This window comes from Capricornis sumatraensis, chromosome 22 (assembly GCF_032405125.1).
Source record: "Capricornis sumatraensis isolate serow.1 chromosome 22, serow.2, whole genome shotgun sequence".
NCBI classification, from domain to species: domain Eukaryota; kingdom Metazoa; phylum Chordata; class Mammalia; order Artiodactyla; family Bovidae; genus Capricornis; species Capricornis sumatraensis.
Genome location: NC_091090.1, coordinates 25,155,713 through 25,178,732, shown reverse-complemented (window position 1 = coordinate 25,178,732; position 23,020 = coordinate 25,155,713). Strand labels below are relative to the sequence as shown.

General features: G+C 41.8%; 1 protein-coding gene across 1 annotated transcript in view; it reads left to right on the top strand.

The window, feature by feature from the left end:
• The window catches only part of TNFRSF21 (TNF receptor superfamily member 21), a 64,256-nt gene extending 45,826 nt beyond the window's left edge, over positions 1–18,430 (top strand). The window contains exons 5-6 of the mRNA XM_068994258.1: positions 15,232–15,460; positions 17,069–18,430. Coding sequence (XP_068850359.1) covers positions 15,232–15,460; positions 17,069–17,298 — 459 coding nt within the window. The 3' untranslated portion in view covers positions 17,299–18,430. The remainder of the gene's footprint in view (positions 1–15,231; positions 15,461–17,068) is intronic.
• The last annotated feature ends 4,590 nt before the right edge of the window (positions 18,431–23,020 follow it).

The window sequence follows — 23,020 nt, the reverse complement described above, 5'->3', positions numbered from 1 at the left end:
TGCCGTGTCCCAAACACTGTCTAGGTGCTCTGCATCTCCTTTTATCTAGCAAGCTTCATGGCCCCGTGAGAAACAGGTATTAGAATTAACATATATTTCTGCATTTTGTTGAAAGCTGTGTCAGCCGTGTATATACCATTATTATAGTTACCACTAAGAAAGCAATGAAAACATTGTGAATTATAGTTGTTAGATACAGCCCAATTTCAGACATGTAAAAGCATTTGAAGTGTGACAGGTGATAGAAAAGTCTGGGAAACAGATTCATGGGATCTTGGGACTGGGTATACCCTCCCTCCCTAACACACACATACTTACACATGCTTTCTTTCTTTCTTTTTTTTTTTTTTTTACTAGCCTTTGCTTTTTTATTAATGAGTTTTTTTGTTTGGTTGCACCACGTGGCATGCAGGATCTTAGTTCCCCAACGAGGGATTGAACGTGTGCTCCCTACAAGTAGAAGTGCAGAGTCCTATCGACTGGACTGCCAGGGAAGTCCCTTTAGTAGCCTTTAAAGATGGGATGGTTTGACACAAGCAATTTGTGTAGCAAACATTAAAGGAACACCCATTTTGTTTCAATGTCTGTACTAGGCACTACAGATACTAAATGAAAACACACAATATATACAATGGAATACCACTCAGCTATCAAAAAATAAAACAATGAAGTTTTGCCATTTGCAGCAATGTGGTGGACTTGGAGGGTGTTACGCTTAGTGACATAAGTCAGACAGAGAAAGACAAACACTATATAAATCACCTATATGTGGAATCTAAAAAAATACACCACAAGTGAATACAACAAAAAGGAATCAGACTCACAGATAATAGAGAACAAACTAGCAGTTTGGAAGGGAAGCAGGGAGGAGCAAAATAGAGATGGGGAGAAGGAGGTAAGACTATCGGGTGTAAGATAGGCTAAAAGGATATATTGTAGAACACAGGGAATATAGCCGATATTTTGTAATAGCTGTAAATGAAAAGTAACCTTTCAAAATTATATATATATAAAAAAAAGAAAGGAAACAGACACACACCAAAACACACAGAAACAGAATCATCGCTCACGATGCCGGCATTTTATAGAAGGGTGCATGTGTGAGCCTGATGTTGGAACATCCTCTGTGAAATGGCCATACAGAGGACTTGAAATGGGCTTTTCTTTTTTTTCTTGGGACGGTGTCTCTACATTCAGAAAAGGAGTCTATCGGTGGATGATAGAGACGGGGAGTGGGAGGTAAAACTATTTTCTGCCCCTTTAATCCACATCCTTACTGGCTTCCTCAAAAAGTGCATTCGAGAGAAACAGAATCAATATTGTGAAAAGAAGCTTGTTTTCTCCATGAATTACCAGTGCTGGATGTCATAGTTTGCTTTTTTAAAGCCCAAACTCATATTCAGACAAAGTGTAATATCTTTCAGTTTTGGCCTAGCTTCTCCATCCTGTGTTCATGAGACTTGTCTCTTCATCTGTTATAACCCAAGTGCCAAAAGCATATGCACTTACTGTTAAGGAATTATATTTCAGGCAGCAGGAGGCTTTATTGTACACTAGTTAATTTCATCGCTTTGATCACTTGTGCGTGCGCGCTCAGTTGCTTCAGTTGTATCCGACTCTGTGTGATCCTATGGACTGTAGCTCACCAGGCTCCTCTGGAAATGGGATTCTCCAGGCAAGAATACTGGAGTGGGTTGCCACGCCTTTCTCCAGAGGATCTTCCCAACCCAGGCATCGAACCCGAGTTTCTTTTGTCTCTTGCATTGGCAGGCAGGTTCTTTACCACTAGACCATCTGGTAATTGCTTATTCCTCACCATTTCCTTGGGGGAGAGACAGCTGTCATTTCTGATTTCCCTATTAATTTTTTTTTTTTTTTTTTTAACAGAAGAAAATTTGATTTATCCAGTTTTGGCTGAGTCAGGGGCAGGCTGAAACGACCAACCATTAAAATGGCTTAGGGAAAAAAGTACTAGGGAAAGAGATGGAGGAAGTGTTTTGGTTTTATAATCACTTATTGTATAAGTAAGTGTCTTTTGAGAATGATACAAAACACAGAAGCCATACAAGAAAAGTTCAACTCCTTAAGACGTATATAAGTCAGAAAACACCATATACAAACCAAAGACAAAATAATAACTGGGAAAGTTGTTTGCAATATAGGGTTAATTTCCTTTAATAATGAAGGATTTTTGCAAGTTAATTAAGAAACCAACCATCCAAAAGAAAAATGGATGGTTTATGAACAAGAGCGTGCACAGAAAAGAAATCCTGAAGGCTCTTAAAGGTATAGGGATTTTTTTTTTTTGTAACCTTGCTCAAAATAGAAAAATTCAAATTGAAACCTGCACTGAGATGCAATGTTAACCTCTTAGACTGGCAGAGAGGAAGGTATAACTCCATTCTTGTGTTATGAAGGGAATAAAGAAGGTGGAACAGTATCCATTGCGAATGGGTATGCACATGAGCCCGCCCCAGTGGAGGGCCATCTGGCATGTACCAAAATACATGTGTTTTGACCATGGAGTCCACTCCTAGGAATACATCTTACATATGTTCTTTTAAAAAATTTACTTTATCGAGGTATATTATAAATCAGTGTTGTATTAATTTCTATTGTACAACAAAGTGTTTCAGTTATATATATGTATACACACACATTCTTTTTCTTATTCTTTCCCATTATGGTTTATTACAGGATATTGAGTATAGTTCCCTGTGCTAACAATAGGACCTTGTTGTTTGTCCATTTTCTGTGCAGTAGTTTGCATCTGCTAATCCCAACCCCCCAATCCACCCCTCCTCCACCTCATCCTATGTATATCCTTACATACGTCCTACATATGTGCAGAACGGTGCAGGTAAATTATTCATTGTAGCATCACTCGCTAGTAACAAAAAGGTAGAAGCGACACAAATGCCCTTCAATAGAGAACTGGTTATGTAAGCAATGGAACATCCATACAGTGGAACAGTACGCATTTATCAAAACCAGTGAGTCAGCTCTTTATGTGCTTAACCTCAAGAAACATTTTTAAACAAAAAAGTGCAAGATACAGAACGGTATGGACGTAAACTGTGCCACCATGTTGTAAAAAAGGATTGTAAAGAATGAAAGAGAAGGTCTAGAATCGGGTGAAGGATATATGTACCTACCAGATTGGTGTAAGTGTAGATTATTCTGGAAGAATACATGGGGAGCTGGGAACAGTTAACACTGGAAGGAAAATGAGAAGCTGACATCATTGATTAGTGAGGGGAAAGTATTTTCAGAGTTCCCTTTTGCACCTGTGGCATTGGGTACCACGTGTAGTCTAATTCTAATGGCATAAATTCAACTAAGATTTTTATTAAATGACACTAATTTAATCAGATTTGGGAAGTTCAGAAAATTTGAGTAGAAAGATCAGCTTGAGCCTACTTATTTCAAGGTGTTTTTATGAAATTATTTTCTGTCCACACTTCTAAAAAAAACCATTCTAAAGCCTTTATTTAGCATCATGTAGACTATTTCATTATAATACTTGTTAACTTCAAGACAAATATTAAAATAACTTACTGGCAGCTACCAAAGGCCCTTTGGAACAATACCTCAGTCCCTGATTGGGTGGATCAGTACCATAAGATTGACTGCCTGCATGCATGCCAAATCGCTTCTGTCGTCCGTCGCCCACCAGGCTCCTCTGTCCATGGGATGCTCCAAGCAGGGATACTGGAGTGGGTTGCCATGTCCTCCTCCAGGGGATCTTCCTGATCCAGGGATCAAACCCACATCTCTTACCTCTCCTGCATTGGCAGGTGGGTTCTTTACCACTAGCACCACCAGGGGGGAGGGGGAGGGCAGGCTTGCCTGGTGGCTTTAGTGGCAAAGAATCTGCCTTCAATGTGGGAGACCAGGGTTCAGTTCCTGGGTTGGGAAGATCCCCTGAAGGAGGGTGTGGCAACCCACTCCAATATTCTTGCCTAGAGAATCCCCATGGACAGAGGAACCTGTGAGCTACAGTCCATGGGGTTGCAAAGAGTCGGGCACAACTAAGCCCACCACCTGGAAAGCCTACCATAGGATTAATGCACCCCAATTAAAGGATCAAAGCTACTGCACAATAAGTCTCTAAACATATCTTAAGTACACAGGTACCTGGCAAATTTTAAATTCATAGGACCTCCTTTTATATAGTTGGATACTTCGATCGTGTCTTAAGGCAAGGTTATGATTCTTGCAGTCTTTTTTTCATCACTAGAATTGTCCCAAGGCTCTTTTTGTGGGAAAGGCTTCCTAATGAGCAATAGGTCTCACTGAGTGAGGTTTAGGGAAACCTGTCATTTTCAACAGGGCCAACTCCTCCTGTAATGATGGGGCTGAGCCCTTATAAGGCTGGGCGGAGTGTTTGATTGTGAGCTGGCTCCAGCTCTGAACTCAGGGAGCCCCCTGACTTACTCTCCTCACTTCCTTTTTTTGAGAAAGCCGGTTGGTGAGTCAGCTCAGGGTTGATGTCAGCAGCCTGAACAGCTTGCAGACAGTGGGTTGCCACGCCCTCCTCGCCTCCCTCCGGAGCCAGCTGGTTCTTACCAGCTCTGGCAGCTTTATACCGCATTGCTTGTGGCTTCTTGTGCCTGTTACCCTGCACACCCAATTCTCTTAAGTTATCTTGCTTAAGGCAAGGATTGGCTAGCAACCACACCTTGGCCTAAATGTGGCTGGTTTTTTAGCCCTTGGGATTCAGTTTTGAAATGAACTCTTAAGATCAGGATTAGCAAATGATTAGGGGCAGGAGGAAAAAGGACGACAGAGGATGAGATGGCTGGATGGTGATGGACAGGGAGGCCTGGTGTGCTGCGATTCATGGGGTCGCAAAGAGTCAGACACGACTGAGCGACTGAACTGAACTGAACTGAACTGAACTGTATATATACGACTATAGGTAGATGGCTTCCCTGGCCGGTAGCTCAGTTGGTAAAGAATCTGCCTGCAGTGCAGGAAACCTGGGTTCAATCCCTGGGTCAGGAAGATCCCCTGGAGAAGGAAATGGCACCCCACTCCAGTATTCTTGCCTGGAAAATCCTATGGATAGAGGAGCCTGGCAGGCTTCAGTCTATGGGGTGGCAAGAGTCTGGACTTGACTTAAGGGCTAAACCGCGGCATATAAGACTATAGCAACTGCCTTGACTGGGGCTTGAGATGCTTAAAGGAGAAGCTCACCATGGCCAGCTAACCTGTTGTTGTTCAGTGGCTAAGTCGTGTCTTCCTCTTTGCGGCCCCATGAACTGTAGCCCGCCAGGCTCCTCTATCCTTCATTGTCTCTGGGAGTTTGGCTCAGATTCATGTCCATTGAGTTGGTGATGCTTATATAACCTGCTGATGTTTATATAGAATCTTAAGTAAGGTTGCAGTTGAAACACAATTCTTGAATTATTCTATGCTTGGACCAATCTAGGGTGGGTTGAGGGTATCTTTCTAAATAATACTCTAGTGGTTTTGGCATGTTTGGGTCAAGTTAATCCTGAGAGCTTCCTGAGGGTGGGTGAGTTTGTTCCGCAGGTTCTGCTGTTGGCTTACAGCTCACCTGGGAAATGCATATTTTCGTGTTCACTCAACTCTGCCACCTCTGTTGTCTGGCACAGGGGGTCCCAGGGAACTTGAACATCTTGGCATCTTGACATTGTACTTCTGTTCCTGCTTCCATCTCCTGACCTCTAGAAAGGAGATCTAGAAAGCATTAAGGCTGCAGTGTCTTAGCTGCAATCATTGCCAGTGTCTTAGTGGCAATCATCGCTTGCCAGTTGATGATTTAGATTTAAATGGTAGCTCTGTCCCCTAGTTATGCAATAGAAGCCCCTCTTCACTGCCCTTTCCTATAATCTGGGCTGGGCGGGAGAAGTAAGAACGAAGATCGACAAAGCACTTAACAATCAGAAGCTTAGGAAAAGTTTGGGGAATTTTTGCCTTCGGGTTATTTGGCCCATAGCCCTTCTTTATGTATTTATTGTCCTCCCTTTAAAAAAAAAGACTCAGGAAACAAAGAAAAATGAAAGCATAGTACAACACACATGCGTAACCTACCACCTAGATTGAAAAATTATGTTTTGACATCTTTGCTTTATCTACGTATATGTGTTTGTATGTGTATATGTATATTTCCATTCCATGTTTCTTTTTGTAAGACTTCCCTCCAAATTTGTTAGAACTGCCAACCTTTCTTTTAAAGGTTTAGGAGTCATCCTCTGCTCAATTTCCTCTTTTTTCTTTATATTTGCAAAAATTTTTACTGAGTAAACTTGGCTGCTTCTTCTCATGACCCCTTTCTCTGGATTGTATTGAAACAAGAATTCACACTCAGAAGAATAAAGTCATTGTTACCTATCAGCAGGGACTTTAACGAAACTTTCCCCTTTTATTGGAGGTGGGATTTTTTTTAAGGGAGAAATCATCTTGTACAGAAATTCTTTAGTATCTGAACTTAGGAATTAAATAGATTCAGGTACATGTTTTGAGGAGGTGGGGCTGGTAACCATCATTATCTGAACTCTCATTTAGATCTGAAGTCCAGGAACCACATAACTTTGGGTAACAAAACGTTTCTTATTATCTGAATTCCTTTTCTCTAAACATAGGAACCACATAGATTCCAGTATCAAGAGATACTTGTATGGTAAGGAGGAAAGTGCTCGTTTTTTAATCAGAACCCAGTCTTACATATCTACATAGACCTATTAAAAGTCATGAAATTTAATTTGATCTTGGCAGCTGGGAGAGTGGGGGAAACAAGCTTGAGATAATATCATCATCCTTAAATAGTTGTAGTTATCTCTTTATTTGTGACTGTAATTCATTTGAGATAGACCTTTAGTGGAAATTGAATTTGTGTTTTTTTTTGAGTAGTCACTGGTCTGTTGGGATCTGAAATATTTTCTAATAGAAAACAAGGTAATTGGCCACAGTTGAAGTATCTGGTATTTACATAATCTCTCATCTTTACCTCCGGGCAGCCATCCAGCCGAGGTGCAAGATCTGCCGTTGAGTTATAGGTCCTCTGGCCCCTGCAGTCTGATGGACAGGGCGGAGCAGCTCCCTGTGGTCATGTGATGTCTTTGTATTGAGTTTACAGGGTTTGTCAGTATCTGTAAATACAGTGAGTCTAGACAGGCAAGTGACATGACTCAGCAAAGAGGATTAACTTGGGTAGAAACTAGACCAAACCTGATTTTTTTTTTTTTTTGAAGTTTTTATTGTGGTAAAATACACGTAACATGAAATTACTATTTTAATCATTTTTAAGTGTACAATTCAGAGGGATTAAGTCTATTCCCAGTGCTGTGAACCTTTATCATCCATCTCCAGAACTTTTTCATCATCCCAAACTGAAGCTCTCTGCCCACTGAGTGATGATGACGAATGATCTCTGCTCCTCCGTCTCTGGCAACTACTGCTCTACTTTCTGTCTCTGAATTTGCCTGTTCTATGTGTGTCTTATCAGTAGAATCATGCAATCTTTAATCTTTTGTGTGTGATCTGTTTCACTCAGCATTAACAGTTTCAAGGGTCATCCACGTTGCAGCATGCATCAGAATTTCATTCCATTTTAAAATCTGAATAATATTCCCTATATGTATAAACAGCATTTTGTTTAACTATTAGCCTGTTCATGGGCATTTAGGCTGTTTCCACCTTTTGACTATTGGGAATTGGCTGCTCTAAACATTGGTGTACAAGTATCTGTTTAATTCCCAGATTTCAATTATTTTGGATACATATGCATAAGTGGAATTGCTGATTTATATGAGAATTCTTCGTTGAACTTCCTAAGAAACAACTACAGATTTTAAGTGAAAGTTGCTTTGGCCACCTGATGCAAAGAGCCAACTCATTTGAAAAGACCCTGATGCTGGGAAGGATTGAGGGCAGGGAGAGAAGGGGATGACAGAGGATGAGCTGGTTGGATGGTATCACCGAATCGATGGACATGGGTTTGGGTGGACTCTGGGAGTTGATGATGGACAGTGAGGCCTGGTGTGCTGCGATTCATGGGGTCGCAAAGAGTCGGACATGACTGAGTGACTGAACTGAACTGAACTGAAAGTCGCTTAGTCGTGTCTGACTCTTTTGACTATACAGTCCATGGAATTCTCCAGGCCAGAATACTGGAGTGGATATCCTTTCCCTTTTTCAGGGAATCTTCCCCACCCAAGGATCGAAGCCAGGTCTCCCGCATTGCAGGTGGATTCTTTACCATCTGAGCCACAAGGGAAGCCCATGAATACTGGAATGGGTAGCCTATCCCTTCTCCAGTGGACTTTCCCAACCCAGGAATCAAACTGGGCTCTCCTGCATTGCAGGCGAGTTCTTTACCAACTGAGATATCAAGGAAGCCCACAGCTTTTAAATATAATTTAAATGTAATTTTGTGAGTGAAATTTGATCAAAATCTGTATTTTAGTTAATAATACTGTATCACATGTTAATTTCCTGTTTTTTTTTTAACAACATAGTATTTCTGTATATTCTCAGAATTGGATTAGAAGTTTCAAACCTCATTCAGATTTTTTTTTAAATCACTAGATAGTAAGCTTTCTGGCCTTTTAGCAGTAACACTAGATGTCTGAATAAGTGGAACTGTATCAAAATTTTGAGTGAATGTAAATTAGAAATTTAGCATTCTATTCATACTTAGTTAAACAAGTGGAATCAAAATGTCATAAATTTTTTAGCTAGACAAAAATGGAGTTGTTTTCTAAAATATATATTACATTATAATGCTATTTATGTATTTTGTGACCAAATGCTTTTCTATTACACTTGATAAAAGCTTGAAAAAGAATAACGAAAGAGAGAGAAACTGGAGAGCGTAAATGAAATGGGAGCACTAAGCATGAAACAGAAAAAGTGAAACAAACAATGAAAGTGAAAGCTCACCATATAGTCCAGTTGTTTTTAAACATGGCTGCTCATTAGAATCACATCTGGAGCTTTGGAGAAGATAACAGTGGCTTCTGTCTTGGGCAGGTTACTTAAACCTCTTTGAGCCATGGTTTGCTCATCTGTAAAATGGAGCTAAGAAGAGCTACCTGAGCATCAGATAGATTCCGTATGTTCGTGTTGCGCCACTTAGCTGAGCATTGATGATGACATTCTTTAAAGCCCTTTTTTGTTTACTGGAGCTGAGTAACAAGCTGGTCAATTCAGATGGAATAACAATTAGTTTCCACTGAATTTAGCAAATGTGTTTTTGAAAACCATCTTTAAGTGATAGACATTTTCACAAATGTGGCATAAGAATTCTACCTACTTTCTAAGTATTGGATGAGATCTGGAGGGAAGGTTCAGTTGGAAGGGAGACTTTTGATAGTAAGGGGCTTTCTCCTTAACCCTATCAGGCATATTTGGCTATGGAGAGGAGAGAGAAGGATCTTATGGAATCTGACTGGGTGATGCCAGGAGCCAAGGGGTTAAGTTGAACCATTTTGGCAGATTAGCAAGGGGCATTCAAGCTGGGTAATGAAGGCTTCATTTCAGGAGATCACTGATGCATCAAAGTTGTTAATTAGTTTTATGAAAACAGATTGTACAACCACGGGGAGATTGTAATTGGGTAGTAATTGAAAATAACTCAGTGCTAAACCTTAGCTGAGGAACCAGTGGGAGTAACTTGGAAGGAGAAAGGGAGCTGGGGGGGTCTGCAGGTGGTGAGGAGAGAAAATGAAAGAGCCGTAGTGAGACAAACAATAAGCAAGACAATGTGAAGAGAGAGAATGTAGAGTAACCTTATTCTTTTAGAAACGAGGAAACAAGTCTGAAAAGGGACAAGGTTTTTCTAAGACCACACAGCTAGTTATCGATAGGCTTCTTTTCTTTCCTTGCCATGATGTTCCAGGATTGGCATGTCTTTGAGTCTTAGGAGTTGACTATGAAGATCATGAAACATGCTGAAAAGAAGGCTTCTGGGGCTGGAGTCCTCCACCCTTTCATGCTTGCAGAGTATCCTCAGGGATGCTGTTCCATCATAGGAGAGAAGCAAAGTCTTCTCAAGCCCTTGTTTTGTTTATTTACCACCCGTGCCATAACTATATCTTCTGCACCTATGGCCCCACCATCCCTGGGGCTGGAGAGACACACTTCAGGCTTCCACAGTGTGTCATCCTAGGAAAGGCCAGTCAACAGGGAAGTGAGTTTTGGTTTGATATTAAAAGAGGAGAGTTAATTTTTCCTTGGGGTATAGCTGATTTACAATGTGGTGTTAGTTTCGGGTGTATAGCAAAGTGATTCAGTTATACATACACATATTGTGATATCGTTGTTTAGATTCTTTTCCTGTAGATGTTGTTACAGAATACTGAGTTCCCTGAGCTACATGGTAGGTCCTTGTCGATCATCTGCTTTATCTCTGGTAGTGTATGTATGTTAAGAGGGGAGTGAGTTTTGAACTTCAGTTTCAGGTTGTGATTTGACTGCACACCCAAAATGAGCAGCTGGATTTGGGGAGCTGGTTGAGGGAGGGAAAACATAAATTATTTATGCAAGAATAAACTGGACTTTGCTCTTTCCAGTGTGACCTGGGACAAGTTACATCATTGTCCTCACCAACGCTGCCCAAGCCTCTGTAACCCAGAGACATTCAAGGCCACAAATCTCAGTCAATAGCTTGTGTACCTAATCTCTTTGGTTGGTTCCTTGTACTCAGTGGTTCTGGTAAATCAGAAAGGCAAGTAGTCAGCAGTGAAGCTTTAGGTATGACTCAGGTGTCAAGTACGGTGAACCACTTATCTCTCTTTTCTTATCAGTTTGGACCAATAAATACAGTATCTGGAAGGACAAAGTGCATTTGCCTGGAAACTAATCGGGAGAACATTTGGGGTTCATTTGGCCGAAATCCTTGGGGTATAGCTGATTTACAATGTGGTGCTAGTTTCGGGTGTATAGCAAAGTGATTCAGTTATGCGCACACATACTGTGATATCGTTGTTTAGATTCTTTTCCTGTAGATGTTGTTACAGAATAGTGAGTTCCCTGTGCCACGTGGTAGGTCCCTGTTGGTCCTCTGCTTTATCTATGATAGTGTATGTATGTCAAATCGTGTGGTCTTGCAGTTCACACAGTAGACCCATATAGATTTGGGCTACTTGGGAAGCTCTCCTCACAGTCCCTGCTCCCTCCCTCTCTTTGGTCTGTCTGACTGTCTAACCCTTATTTCTCAACTGAGTCTTCTAAGTTAGCATGATTACCTCATGGCTATAGAGCAAAAACAGCTCTACTTTTCGAGTTTCTCCAAAGGAAACTCAAATATCTATCTGGGGGATCCATTGCCTTTACTGGCCAAGTTTTCCCAGAGGCCTTTAAGTCAGTGTTTGCCTCACTGCAGTGAGTTGGGAGGACTGTTGTCCTTTCGTACCCGTGAATGCTTAAGAAAAGTAGAGAGAGGTGCTCAGTCAAGTAGATGATTTTCCAACTGTCCTGTTCCTTGGCTATCAACAAAAATAAGAACTGTTACGGCCACGTTTTCAAGTTAACAGAGGGAAAACACACTTATCAGTGGTGAGTGTGTTTTAAAAATAGCATTGTTTTTCTAATTATAAAAATGAATGTCCCTGTAGAGGGGCTCTGTATCAATATAGAGGGGTGGGATGGGGCGGGAGATGAGAGGGAAGTTCAGAGGGGAGGGAATATGTGTATACCTATGGCTGATTCATGTTGAGGTTTGACAGAAAACAACAAAATTCTGTAAAGCAATTATCCTTCAATAAAAGAATTAATTTAAAGAAAAAGTAATGTCCCTGTGGAGCATTTGGAAAGCTTAAAGAAGAAAAAGGAATAAACTAAGTTAGTCAGGGTATCTTTTGTGAATATCTTGATAAGTTTATGTTCAGATCTTTTCCGGGAGGATATAGCCTGTTTCTGTAGACATCCGGCTTTCTTGTTTAGAGCATTTGCCTCCTTTTTAGTACCTGAATCTTTTGATAAGTGCTCTTTATCTGCTATAAAGTCAATACTGAACCACGAACTTTCTGAACTGATAAAGAATCACCTATTACCCACAGCCTGAACCTCAATTTCTTTTGTTGTTGTTGCTTATTATTTTTGGTTGCACTGGGTCTCCCTTGCTGTACGGGGTCTTTCTAGCTGCGGTGAGCGTAGGGTACTGTTTGTTGCAGTACTCGGGCTTCTCACTGTAGTAGCTGCTCTTGTTGCACACGCTCTAGGTGCATGGTCTTCAGTAGTTGAGGCTCGCAGGCTCCAGAGCACAGCCTCAGTGCTTGTCGAGCATAGGCTTTAGTTGCTCCACAGCATGTGGCATCTTCCCGGGCCAGAAACCAAACCCGTGTCCTCTGCTTTGGGAATGGACTCCTATCCAGTGTACCACCAGGGAAGTCCAAGCCTCAGCTTCTTGTTAGAGAAAGCGCAGGTAATACAATGTTTGAGTTTCAGTGTTGCAAACTAGTTTTGATAGATATTGTCAACAGGCAAGTAAAGGGACGAAAGAAGTTTCTAGGGGCAGTTTTTTCTTTTCTTTTTTTTTTTTTTCTGATAGGGAAAAAAAACGCAGGTAACTCTAGAGAAATCTGGAATGCAACCAACTACTGTGTATCTTCTATCTAGTAACAGATATCTACTTGGTAGCAAAACTGATTTTCTAGAAAGATGCATGTCGAACAGTCAATTGTGAGCGCTATTGTGGAGATGCTAAAACCATTCCTAGTGGCATTTTCCCATTCACTCAACTCGCTGGTAATGATTGGACAGCTCTGCTTCAGCATTCTGTCTTTCCAAATTGTGTTGGGAATCATGTGCTTAATTTCCACTGATAAGATCCTTTGGGAAAATTAAATAATGAGCTAAGTTCAGGAAATAGGTGGGTGGACTTCTTAGTCTGTTGGCATGTGATTTGTGGGTGGGAATTTCTTTTTAAAGCAAGAATAGTGCACTATATTTTGGCTGACTGGGTTATCCATGTGCTGGAGTGTAGACAAGTGTTCTTTGTCTAATTGAGTGAATAAAAAACACATATTGGCATGAATGGCCATGTGCATTTTCAAGGAGGAGGGGCGCATGCCAAGGCCTAATGAATTCAGATCTTCAAAGCATATCTATAAGGGCTTCCCTGGTGGGTCCAGTGGTTAAGACTTGCCCTTCCAGTGTAGGAGGTACAGGTTAGATGCCTGTCCAGGGAACTAAGATCCCACATGCCTCACACCAAAAAACCAAAACCTGAAACAGAAACAATATTGTAACAAATTCACTAAAGGCATTAAAAATGGCCCACATTAAAAAAGAAAAAGAAAAAAAAACCTATCGGTAAAGCTTGGCTGTGGATCAGAAGGGAACTGGTGGGAATGCATGTTACCCAAATCTTCAGCTTGCCCTGGAAGCAGAAGCAGGATGTTGGTGGTTTGTACAGGGGACGGATGCTGTTGGGACATTAGACGTGCCATCATCAGAGGTCTTCAGAATCTGCACTCAGTTGCAAGAATTGATCTGGGCTCAGAGGTTGTAAAAGAGGCAGTTGTGCTTTTCTTTATGCATTTTAACACTAGTCAGCATCATGCTTTGAAATGAGGGTCAGTGTCCTTCTGATTGAGGAACTTGAAAATGTTTCGCTTGACATGCGTGGTCATGAGGTTTATAATGAGGGTGATTAACAGCTCTGGGAAGAGCACACATCATCCCTTGAACCCTGCCCTGTGTCATCTGGCCACCTGGCTGCCGGATTTCCCTCCCAGCCAGAAGAGCAAATAAAAAGATAAGTCAACCGACTGGGAGATGCCACCAGTGCCTGCCACATTTCTAACCTATGGTGTCAAGTGACAAGGGCAAGTAGAGATATCCAGCTGGGCTGAGTTGAACATTGGCTTTCTCCCAGGATCTGTGTGCCCTCTTGGGCCTCGGTCATTTCACCTGCAAAATGGGGTGATACTACTTGTCACTCCTGCCCATCTTCCCTGTGCATCCCGGTACAAGCCACGATGATACCTCACCTGGCCACCATGGCATCATCCTGCCTGGTCTCCCCACATTGATTTTTGCCTCCCTAAAATCCAGTCTCGTTGTCCAGCCAAAGTGGTCACGATGGTCACTGTCTCTATCTGAAATCATCTTGTTTGGTGGCTTTCTTGTGATTGTCTCTCTGACCCCCACCCTGGAATGCGAGCTTCATGGTTTCCACTGCATCCTTAAGAGGCCATCTACTGGTTTCAGAGCGGTGGTCCTCCCTTTCTCTTTCCAGCTGCTTTTGCCTCTGGTGTTCTCATTCTTTGACACAGTTTTATTGAGTTCCAGAGCTAGTTTGAAATGGGAATCAGGAGAGGTAGGGTCTAGTCTGAGTCCTGCCACTTCCTGGCTGAGGGCCCTGAAGACAGTCACTTATCTTCTCTGGGCCTTTTTCCATACCTGTAAAGAGAAGGGTATATTCATTTGCGAGGGCTGCCATGCTAAAGTATCACAGACAGGGAAGCTTAAGCATCCGAAGTGTATTTTCTCACAATTCTGAAGGCTAGGAGTTTGAGGTAAAAATGTTGGTAGGGTTGATTCTCCTTGGTGTGCAGAAGATGACCATCTTCTCCGTGTCTTCATGTGGCTTCCCCTCTGTGTGTCTGTATCCTCATCTCTTCTCACAAGGACGTTGGTCACAGTGGATGAGGGCCACTTCATTACCTCTTTAAGGTCCTGTCTCCAAAAATAGTCATGTTCTGAGGTATCAGAAGTTATGAATTCAACATATGAATTTTAGGGGCACACAAATTCATCTCAAAACAGACAAGAATATGCTGTATATTATCTAAACTCTTTCCAGTGGTACAAAATCATATTTTAGGTTGGGGATCTTCCTTTTCACTTTCTTGTCCAGTTACACTCCTGTGAGGTAACAGCTTCATATACACATAATTCCTCATTTTTAATCTTCATACATAATCCTCAGGTATATTTTGAAGGGTTTGTGAGTATGTGTGTAGCAATAATGTAAGTTATGGACAGTCAAAATGGGAGAATTTCTCTATAAAATGTTAAGTGGAACAAAAAGTGTCTGGAAAGGGCTTTTAATTTCATTTTTCTCTATAATTTTTAATTTAAAAAATTGTGTTTATTTTTTCAATTGAAGTAGAGTTGATTGACCATATTCTGTTAGTTTCTGGTGTACAGCAAAGCGATTCAGTTATATATATGTATTCCTTTTCAGATTCTTGTCCATTATAATTTGTATAACTTCGGACTGTGTAGTTCACAATGGTTTGTTTCTTCCCACAGCTGGACACTGACAAGCTGGCTCTCCCCATGAGCCCCAGCCCGCTCAGCCCCAGCCCGATCCCCAGCCCCAACACGAAACTTGAGAATTCCACACTCCTGACGGTGGAACCGTCCCCTCTGGACAAGAACAAGGGCTTCTTCGTGGATGAGTCTGAGCCCCTCCTTCGCTGTGACTCCACCTCCAGCGGGTCCTCCGCGCTGAGCAGGAACGGCTCCTTTATAACCAAAGGTACAGATGGCTGGCAACCCGCATTTGTTCTTAAGTCTCCTCCAGAACAGCCCCTGGGATCTCTCCCTCTATCAATTCCTCGTTCCAGTAGGAGTAGGATCAACTGAATGACCTACTCTGGCCTCTGAGGTGAGGCTAGCCTGTGAGAAACTACGTCATTACCCACCTGGGACCTGCCTGGAAAATCTTTACAGTCCTGACTGTCTGGCCAGGAGCCTGTGTCCAGGAGTATCAGTCACCCTTAGTCCTCATGATGTTATCAAGTGTTTCAGGGAAAGTCCGATAACGTGTAGTCTGGCAGGGTTTTTTTTTTTCCTTTTTGCAAATAATTTACCAAGCTTGTAGAACACAGGGATTTAAAGTATAACTTATCTTGAGAGTCTGGAGTATAGGTTTTATTGACTCAAATTAAAATTCGCTCTGTTAAGCTTGGTTGCAAATAATGTTTTAAAGATTCTGGACTGACGCTTTTGGTAAATAATTTGCTATTTGCAGTTCTGAATAGCAGGGTAGGGAATTAACAGGTATACTATATTGATGACTGACTTTTGTTAGAAATTTCCTAGTTTGGATAACACCAGTTATATTTTACTGAAAGGGCTATATTTTATGTTGTTATATTTTACATATTTATAAAATATATTCTATTTTACATGTTTATATTTTATACTTTATATAGTCATATATCTGTATAAAGATTTATATTTTAGTTTGTAATTTGGTACATATTATCTTTTAGAGAATACATTTTATAATGGTAATAATAGTTTAGTTTCTTACCCCATTTTAAGATATGACCCAACAAGCAGTATTTTCTTATTTATGTGCCTTGACTCCTAGAAGTTTACTTTTAAAAGATAACAAAGTGAAAGTCGCTCAGTCGTGTCCATCTCTGTGCAACCCCATGTATTTCTCCAGGCCAGAATGCTGGAGTGGGTAGCCTTTCCCTTTTCCAAGGGATCTTCCCAACCCAGGGATCGAACCCAGAACCCAGGTGTCCCACGTTGCAGGTGGTTTCTTTACCAGCTAAGCCACAAGGGAAGCCCAGGAATACTGGAGTGGGTAGCCGCTCTCTTCTCCAGCAGATATTTCCAACCCAGGAATCAAACCGGGGTCTCCTGCCGGCAGGTTCTTTTACCAACTGAGCTATCAGGGAAGCCCAAAATACAACAATGTAATTAGAAAGTCAGATAAGCTGATTATTAACTTGGAATGTTTGTGGGGGAAAGACTGGGCTGATCTTTGCTTACTAACACACACTACAGATGGGAAAAGTAGTGAGATTTTCTTTTAAGTTCCTTTAAGTATTTCAGCATCCTCCTGAGTTTTGGAAGAACTTAGAAGTCACTTGAGTCCAGGCAAAATGTCATGTTCCATCAACAACCCAATCAAGCAGATCCTTGTCTGATCTCTATTAGGCCAATCTTGCTTGTTATCTTAAGCACAATGTTGGCAAAACCCACCGTGTTGTTTGCAATGTGCCAGAGCTTCAGTCCCTCATCTTGTCAGGGGTGGGGACAGCCTGGGGAGAGGATCACTGTCACCTTAACCCTCCTGTTCCCTAACGCAGTCCCTTTACAGCTGTCCCCTCCCCTTTCTTCCCTGCAGAAAAGAAGGACACAGTCCTGCGACAGGTGCGTCTGGACCCCTGCGACTTGCAGCCTATTTTTGATGACATGCTCCACATCCTGAACCCCGAGGAGCTGCGGGCGATTGAAGAAACTCCGCAGGCCGAGGACAAGCTGGATCGGCTGTTTGAGATCATTGGAGTCAAGAGCCAGGAAGCCAGCCAGACCCTCCTGGACTCTGTTTATAGTCATCTTCCCGACCTGTTGTAGAACACGAGGAATACTGCACTCTGGAAATTACTCAATTTAGTGGCAGGGTGGCGTTTTTTTTTCTTTTTTAATTTTTATTTTTTTGGTGTGTGTGCGCGCGCGTGTGTTTAACGGAGTATATGGCCAGTTCTTTCTTTTTAAAAACCCATCTGGGAAATTAGCATATAAGCCTTTTTGACTGTTTCAGAATATCCACCACTGAAGTTTTTTTTTAGGTTCCCTCTTTTCTCTGTTTTGCCTTTGGATGTATTCTCAAAATTTTTCTGTGCACTTTAAATTCACTTAATGAACCACAAATGCAGTGTGGCTCTTCTCACACACTGGATTGTGAGGCTCTGAACTTCTTAAGCGTCATGGCATCTTATGAATGCTATAAGCCGTCTTCGTGTCTCAAAATCCACTTCTGCTTTTATTATTACTGTTTTATTATTCGTCATTTATGGGTTTTCTTAAGGGTTCGAGAAATGTAAGACCCCATTGAGTTACTGTAATGCGATTAGATTTTGAGTTATCTTTTTAATATGCCTTTTTGGATAGTTCATATTCATGGCTGAAACTTGACCACACTGTTGATGATTGTATGGTTTTCACCTGGACACGTGTTGAATGCTTGATTACTTGTGCTCCCCTTATGCTAATCTGCTCTGGGCTGGAGACATGAAGTCCTCACAAGCCATCACGACTTTACTATTTGAGTGGCTTGACAACCAGGCCACCAAAGAACTTGAACTTCATCTTTTAGGGATTGAGCTCTTCTGGAACCTATTGCTGCACTTTGGAAAGTCACAATTGAAGTGCTGGTGACAACTGGCACCTTTTCCAAAGGGAATTTGCCCAGCTTTGCTTGACAAGATGTCTTGTTTTTTATACACACATAGTCAATAGGTCCAGTCTGCCCTCAAGGCCTTGGTCTTGGTGGGTTTCCTTCATTCAATCACTTTAATTAAAAATGGCTGCAGCTGTAAGAACTCTTACCTGATATATTTGCAACTCTGCTCCCATTTATAGACGTGCTGTCTGATGCTCAGTTGATGGATTCTAACGCAAAGGTGGTGTGGACTCCCTTTGTGTGGGTGGGGTTTGTGGGTATAATGGTGAGGGACTGATATCAGAAAAATGCCTTCAAGTGTACTAATTTATTAATAAATATTAGGTGTTTGTTACTTGAGTAGTTGGAGTATATTTAATCCTTGTCTTATCTGTGTGTTCAAGGCAGAACTCTTTGATCAGTCTCTTGGAAAAGTATATTCTAAAAACTTCAGCATTTCTAGGGACCTGTGGTTCAGTGGTTACAAATCTGCCTTGCAATGCAGGGGACCTGGGTTCCATACCTGGTTGGGGAACTAAGCCCCCATGCTGCAACTACTGAGCCCACGTGTTCTGGAGCCAGTGGGCCACAACTAGAGAGTCCACTCGCCAGAACTGGAGAGTCTGCATACCTCGACGAAAGATCCCATGTGAGGCAGCTAAGATCCAACACGACCAAAGAAAGAAGCATTTCAAAAATTAAAAAAATAAAAACTTAAGCCTTTCTAATTTGTGAATCATACATATTAACAAAGATTTGTGTTTGTAAAAGTACCCGGAAATTCATAGAGAAAGACTTCCAAGCGTTTCCTAGTTTTATGGAGGTGAATCTGAGGCTTCTGCTTTTGAAATTGTCTCCACTTTAAGAAGTGAGGATTTGGAGGTGGAGAGGTTTAATTGCTGACTAGGCCTTGGACTATATGCCTCTTACTCATTTCCATCTAGGAAACTAACACTCATGGGCGGGTCTATACAAGTTCACAGACTTCTGTATGAAGCCCCATTGCCCCTGAATAACTATGGGGAACTTTCTGGGAAGTATGGCATCTTATGTGGGTGGGACATATTACTTTACATTTTATCTATTATGTTATAGTTTGTTTCACTGCATATCCCCCTTAGCTTGGGAACCCTGGCTCTACGGAATTCTCAGAGTCAGAACCCTCAGCAACTTTGAGTTCCTCTTTCAGTAAGAAATTGGAAGTGGATAGCCAGTCTGAACACTTTGACACCCGTGTCAGTGACATGAAAGGGCTTTTCTGCTTTTGTGTGCTTCCATGTGGCTGGTTTCTAGAGAGCCATCCTGGGATTTGGTTTCGTGGCTCTTGGGCCAGGTTTCCCTTCCTCTTTTGTTGACAGAGCACAGAAACTCTTCACAAAAGGAAAAGCTAAACCAGAATGGGTCCTGGATGGTGGTAGAGACAGATTTTTGTTTGTTTCTCCTAAGGTTTCAGGAGCACTGTTTATTTTATGTGGGGGTGGAAAACATGAATGAATGAGTCAGCATTGTGGTTATTAAATTCGTAGATTCTTCATAGCTTGGGGATGCTTTTGTTTATTGTTTACACAGCTTTATACTTTATTGTGGAGGAGGAAATGGAAACGCACTCCAGTACTCTTGCCTGGGAAATCCCATGGACAGAGGAGCCTGGTAGGCTGCAGTGACTTCTCACATTTATCCTATAAGATAGGAACTGTTATGCCCATCTTATAGATGAAAAATAGGCTTTATTTTAAAGGCTAAGGAACTTGCTTAAGGACCAACAGAAGAGCTGTAGAGATCAGACTGGAACTTGAATCTGAGACTGTTTATTCAGTACTAGAACCAGAACCAGAACGCGTTTGTCAGAGATCATGGTGATGAAATGTATCTGGGTTATAGGGAAAATGCTCTACTTAAGTTGAATAAATAAGGTGGCTCAGATAGTAAAAAATATGCAGTGCAGGATACATGAGTTCGATCCCTGGACTGGGAAGTTCCCCTGGAGAAAGGAAAGGCTACCTGCTCCAGTATTCTTGCCTGGAGAATTCCATGAACAGAGGAGCCTGGCAGGCTACATTCCATAGGGTTGCAAAGAGTCAGACACGACTTGAGTGAGTAACAATTTCACTTTTTCACTGTAGGGAAAAATGTTATACTTAAGCTGAATAAATAATTGTGAAAATATAGCGATAGGCTGACAGCTCTTGGTGACGCAAGGGGAAAGGGACATAGGGGTTGAGGTTAAACAGAAGTTTAACATTAAAAAAAATAATTTTTATTTGAGTATAGTTACTTTACAATGTTGTTTCTACTGTGCAGAATCTTTTTGGGATTTCAGAAGCTTAATATTGAATTAATACAACATATTTTTTTAAAAAAAAGCTAAGGCTAGTTGCACTATTAAAAAACAGCTTGTTCTGGTCAGAGTTAATGATAATATGATGCGTATAGTACGTTGCTCACCTTGGAGGTTTTCTCTCTGGTTGGAGCTGCCTTCCTTTGAGGGGTCTGGGAAACTGGAAGGTCTCCAGTGTAGGGATGAGGAGAATAAACAGGAGAGTAAGAAACAGGAAGGGGAGCAATGGTTGGGAAATCTACACTTGATGATGAAGATCCATGGAGGCGAGAGAAACACTGTCTTGAGTAATCTGAAAGGCTAAGGAAGGGACAGTGTATTTTTCTTTAGAGAGTCAAACTGTTTCCTGTAGGCCAATTTAGGCTAAATTCAGCGGAGCTTTGAAACAGAGAGGGCTGGTTTTTCAAAGGAGAGAATGATTCCCACCCTGGGGAGATGTTGGCTGTGCCTCAGTGTTCCTCTTTGTGTAAGTAAGCATTGTCTGGGAATAAGCAGGTTGTTAACAAGGTAGATTTCCAGAGAGTATGATTCAGGAGATTTGTGGTGACATGGAAAACGAGCTTCCCCCACAATTTTTCTGAACACCCTCATTGGGCCACATTGACAAAAGTGGTTTAGATTCTTGACTGTGGACCGGAGACCAGCCAGCTACACCATCTGGGAGCTTTTAGAAATGCATAGTTTGAGGCCACTTTGCTGTGCTCCTTAAACTTTAATAAGCAATGAAACACTTGGAGAACTTGTTAAAGTGCAGATTCTGTTTCAGCTGTTGGGGGTGGGGGTAGGTACCTGGACTTGGATGCTGCCGGCCACCGGATCACATTGAGCAGTCTGAGATTAAGCTTTGGTTTCAAGGAGGCTTACAAAGAATAGCACTGATATGAGAGAAGTTTACACCAACTCCACAGGAGAGATGATCCAAAGAGATTTCCAGAGTCAGGCAATCCTGGTCAGAACCTACAACAACTGGAATCAGCCAGGGGAGCTTTGAGAAATGTAATGCCCAGGCTAAACTCCAGACTAGTTATGTCAGAATCTCAGGGATAGGACCCAGACATGAGTGTTTTTGAAAGCTCCCCAGAAGATGCTGATGTTGTCAGCTTGGACAACCACTGATTTAAGAGTGAACGAAGAGTGTGCTTCTAAAGCTCTACCCTAGATCTGATGGGTAAGTCTTACAGGGAGGTAACCTGGGAATCTTGCTATCGCCAGTTCCACTCAGCTCTGCAGACTTGCTTTAGGCCCCATAGCACACATGCTCAGTCATGTCTGACTCTTTGTGACCCCATGGACTGTAGACAGGCTCCTCTGTCCATGGAATTTTCCAGGCAAGAGTACTGGAGTGGGTTGATTTCCTCATCTAGGAGGTCTTCTTGACTCAGGGATTGAACTCGCTTCTCTTGCATTGACAGGCAGATCCTTGACCCACTGAGCCAGCTGGGAAGGCCTTTAGGACCCATAACCGTGCTTTAACATGTTATATAACTGTTAGGAATGTATACACTTTCAAGTCCAGTTGGGGCAACAATTTATGGCTTAATTGCTCTGACGAACCCACCTGCAATTAATCAATTCTTGTGGCTTTGAGCATAATATATAAGGTATGACTAATCAAGAATATTTGGGAAGGGATGTTATGAACGTATAATGAAACGAACACTTGGGAAGTGATGCTATTCTGATTTATGTTTCTATATATATTTGATTGAAGGTTTACCAATTTTCAAAGAAATGAAATAAGATATCATGAGACATAAAACTGCACTGATATAATAGAATCTCAGACTTTTGCAACACCTGGGCCACGAGGATGTCAATCTCATTGTCCAGTCCTGTAGATACAGCAGCTAACCTACCTTGACCCTCAACTTGAGAAAAGTAAATCCAATCTTTTTTTAGCAAAATTTTAGTCCTTACTTTTGTACAGAACCTTGGATATCATCCAGGGAGCCTGTGGTTTTCAGGTGGGAAGTTAGGGCACTGATATAAATCATAACATTGTGGCATCCCAGAAAGAACGCTGGGTTTGGGGTCAGAAGTCCTTAACCTACAGCTGCTGTTGGTTAAGACCAGAAAGGTCTGGGACTTCCCTGGTAGTACAGTAGCTAAGACTCCGCACTCCCAATGCAGGGGACCTGGGTTCAATCTCCGATCCGGGAACTAGATCCCACGTGCCACAACTAAAGATCCCGCATGCCATAATGAAGGCCCCACCACTAAAAGATTTCTGTGTGTTGCAATGAAGATAAAAGATCTTGCTTGCCGCAACTAAGACCTGGCAAAGGAGGAAAAAAGACCAGGAAGGTCTGAGCACATCTGAGCTATCTATCAGAGTAAAGGGCTAAGGAGGCTCTGAGAGTTTCAAGGAAGCAAGGGACATAAGACAGACATTGTTACCATGGTCAGGTCAAGCTCTGGATCAGAGACCAGGATTCAGACATACTAGAAAGAAAATTGAGATGAGAGAAAAGCAATTAGAAAATGACAATGTGGAGCTTATAACTGAGGAAAGGCTTTAGCAGAGCCAGAGATTTCACCTTCACTTTCTCCTTGGCCCTAAACCAAGTCCGGGGCCA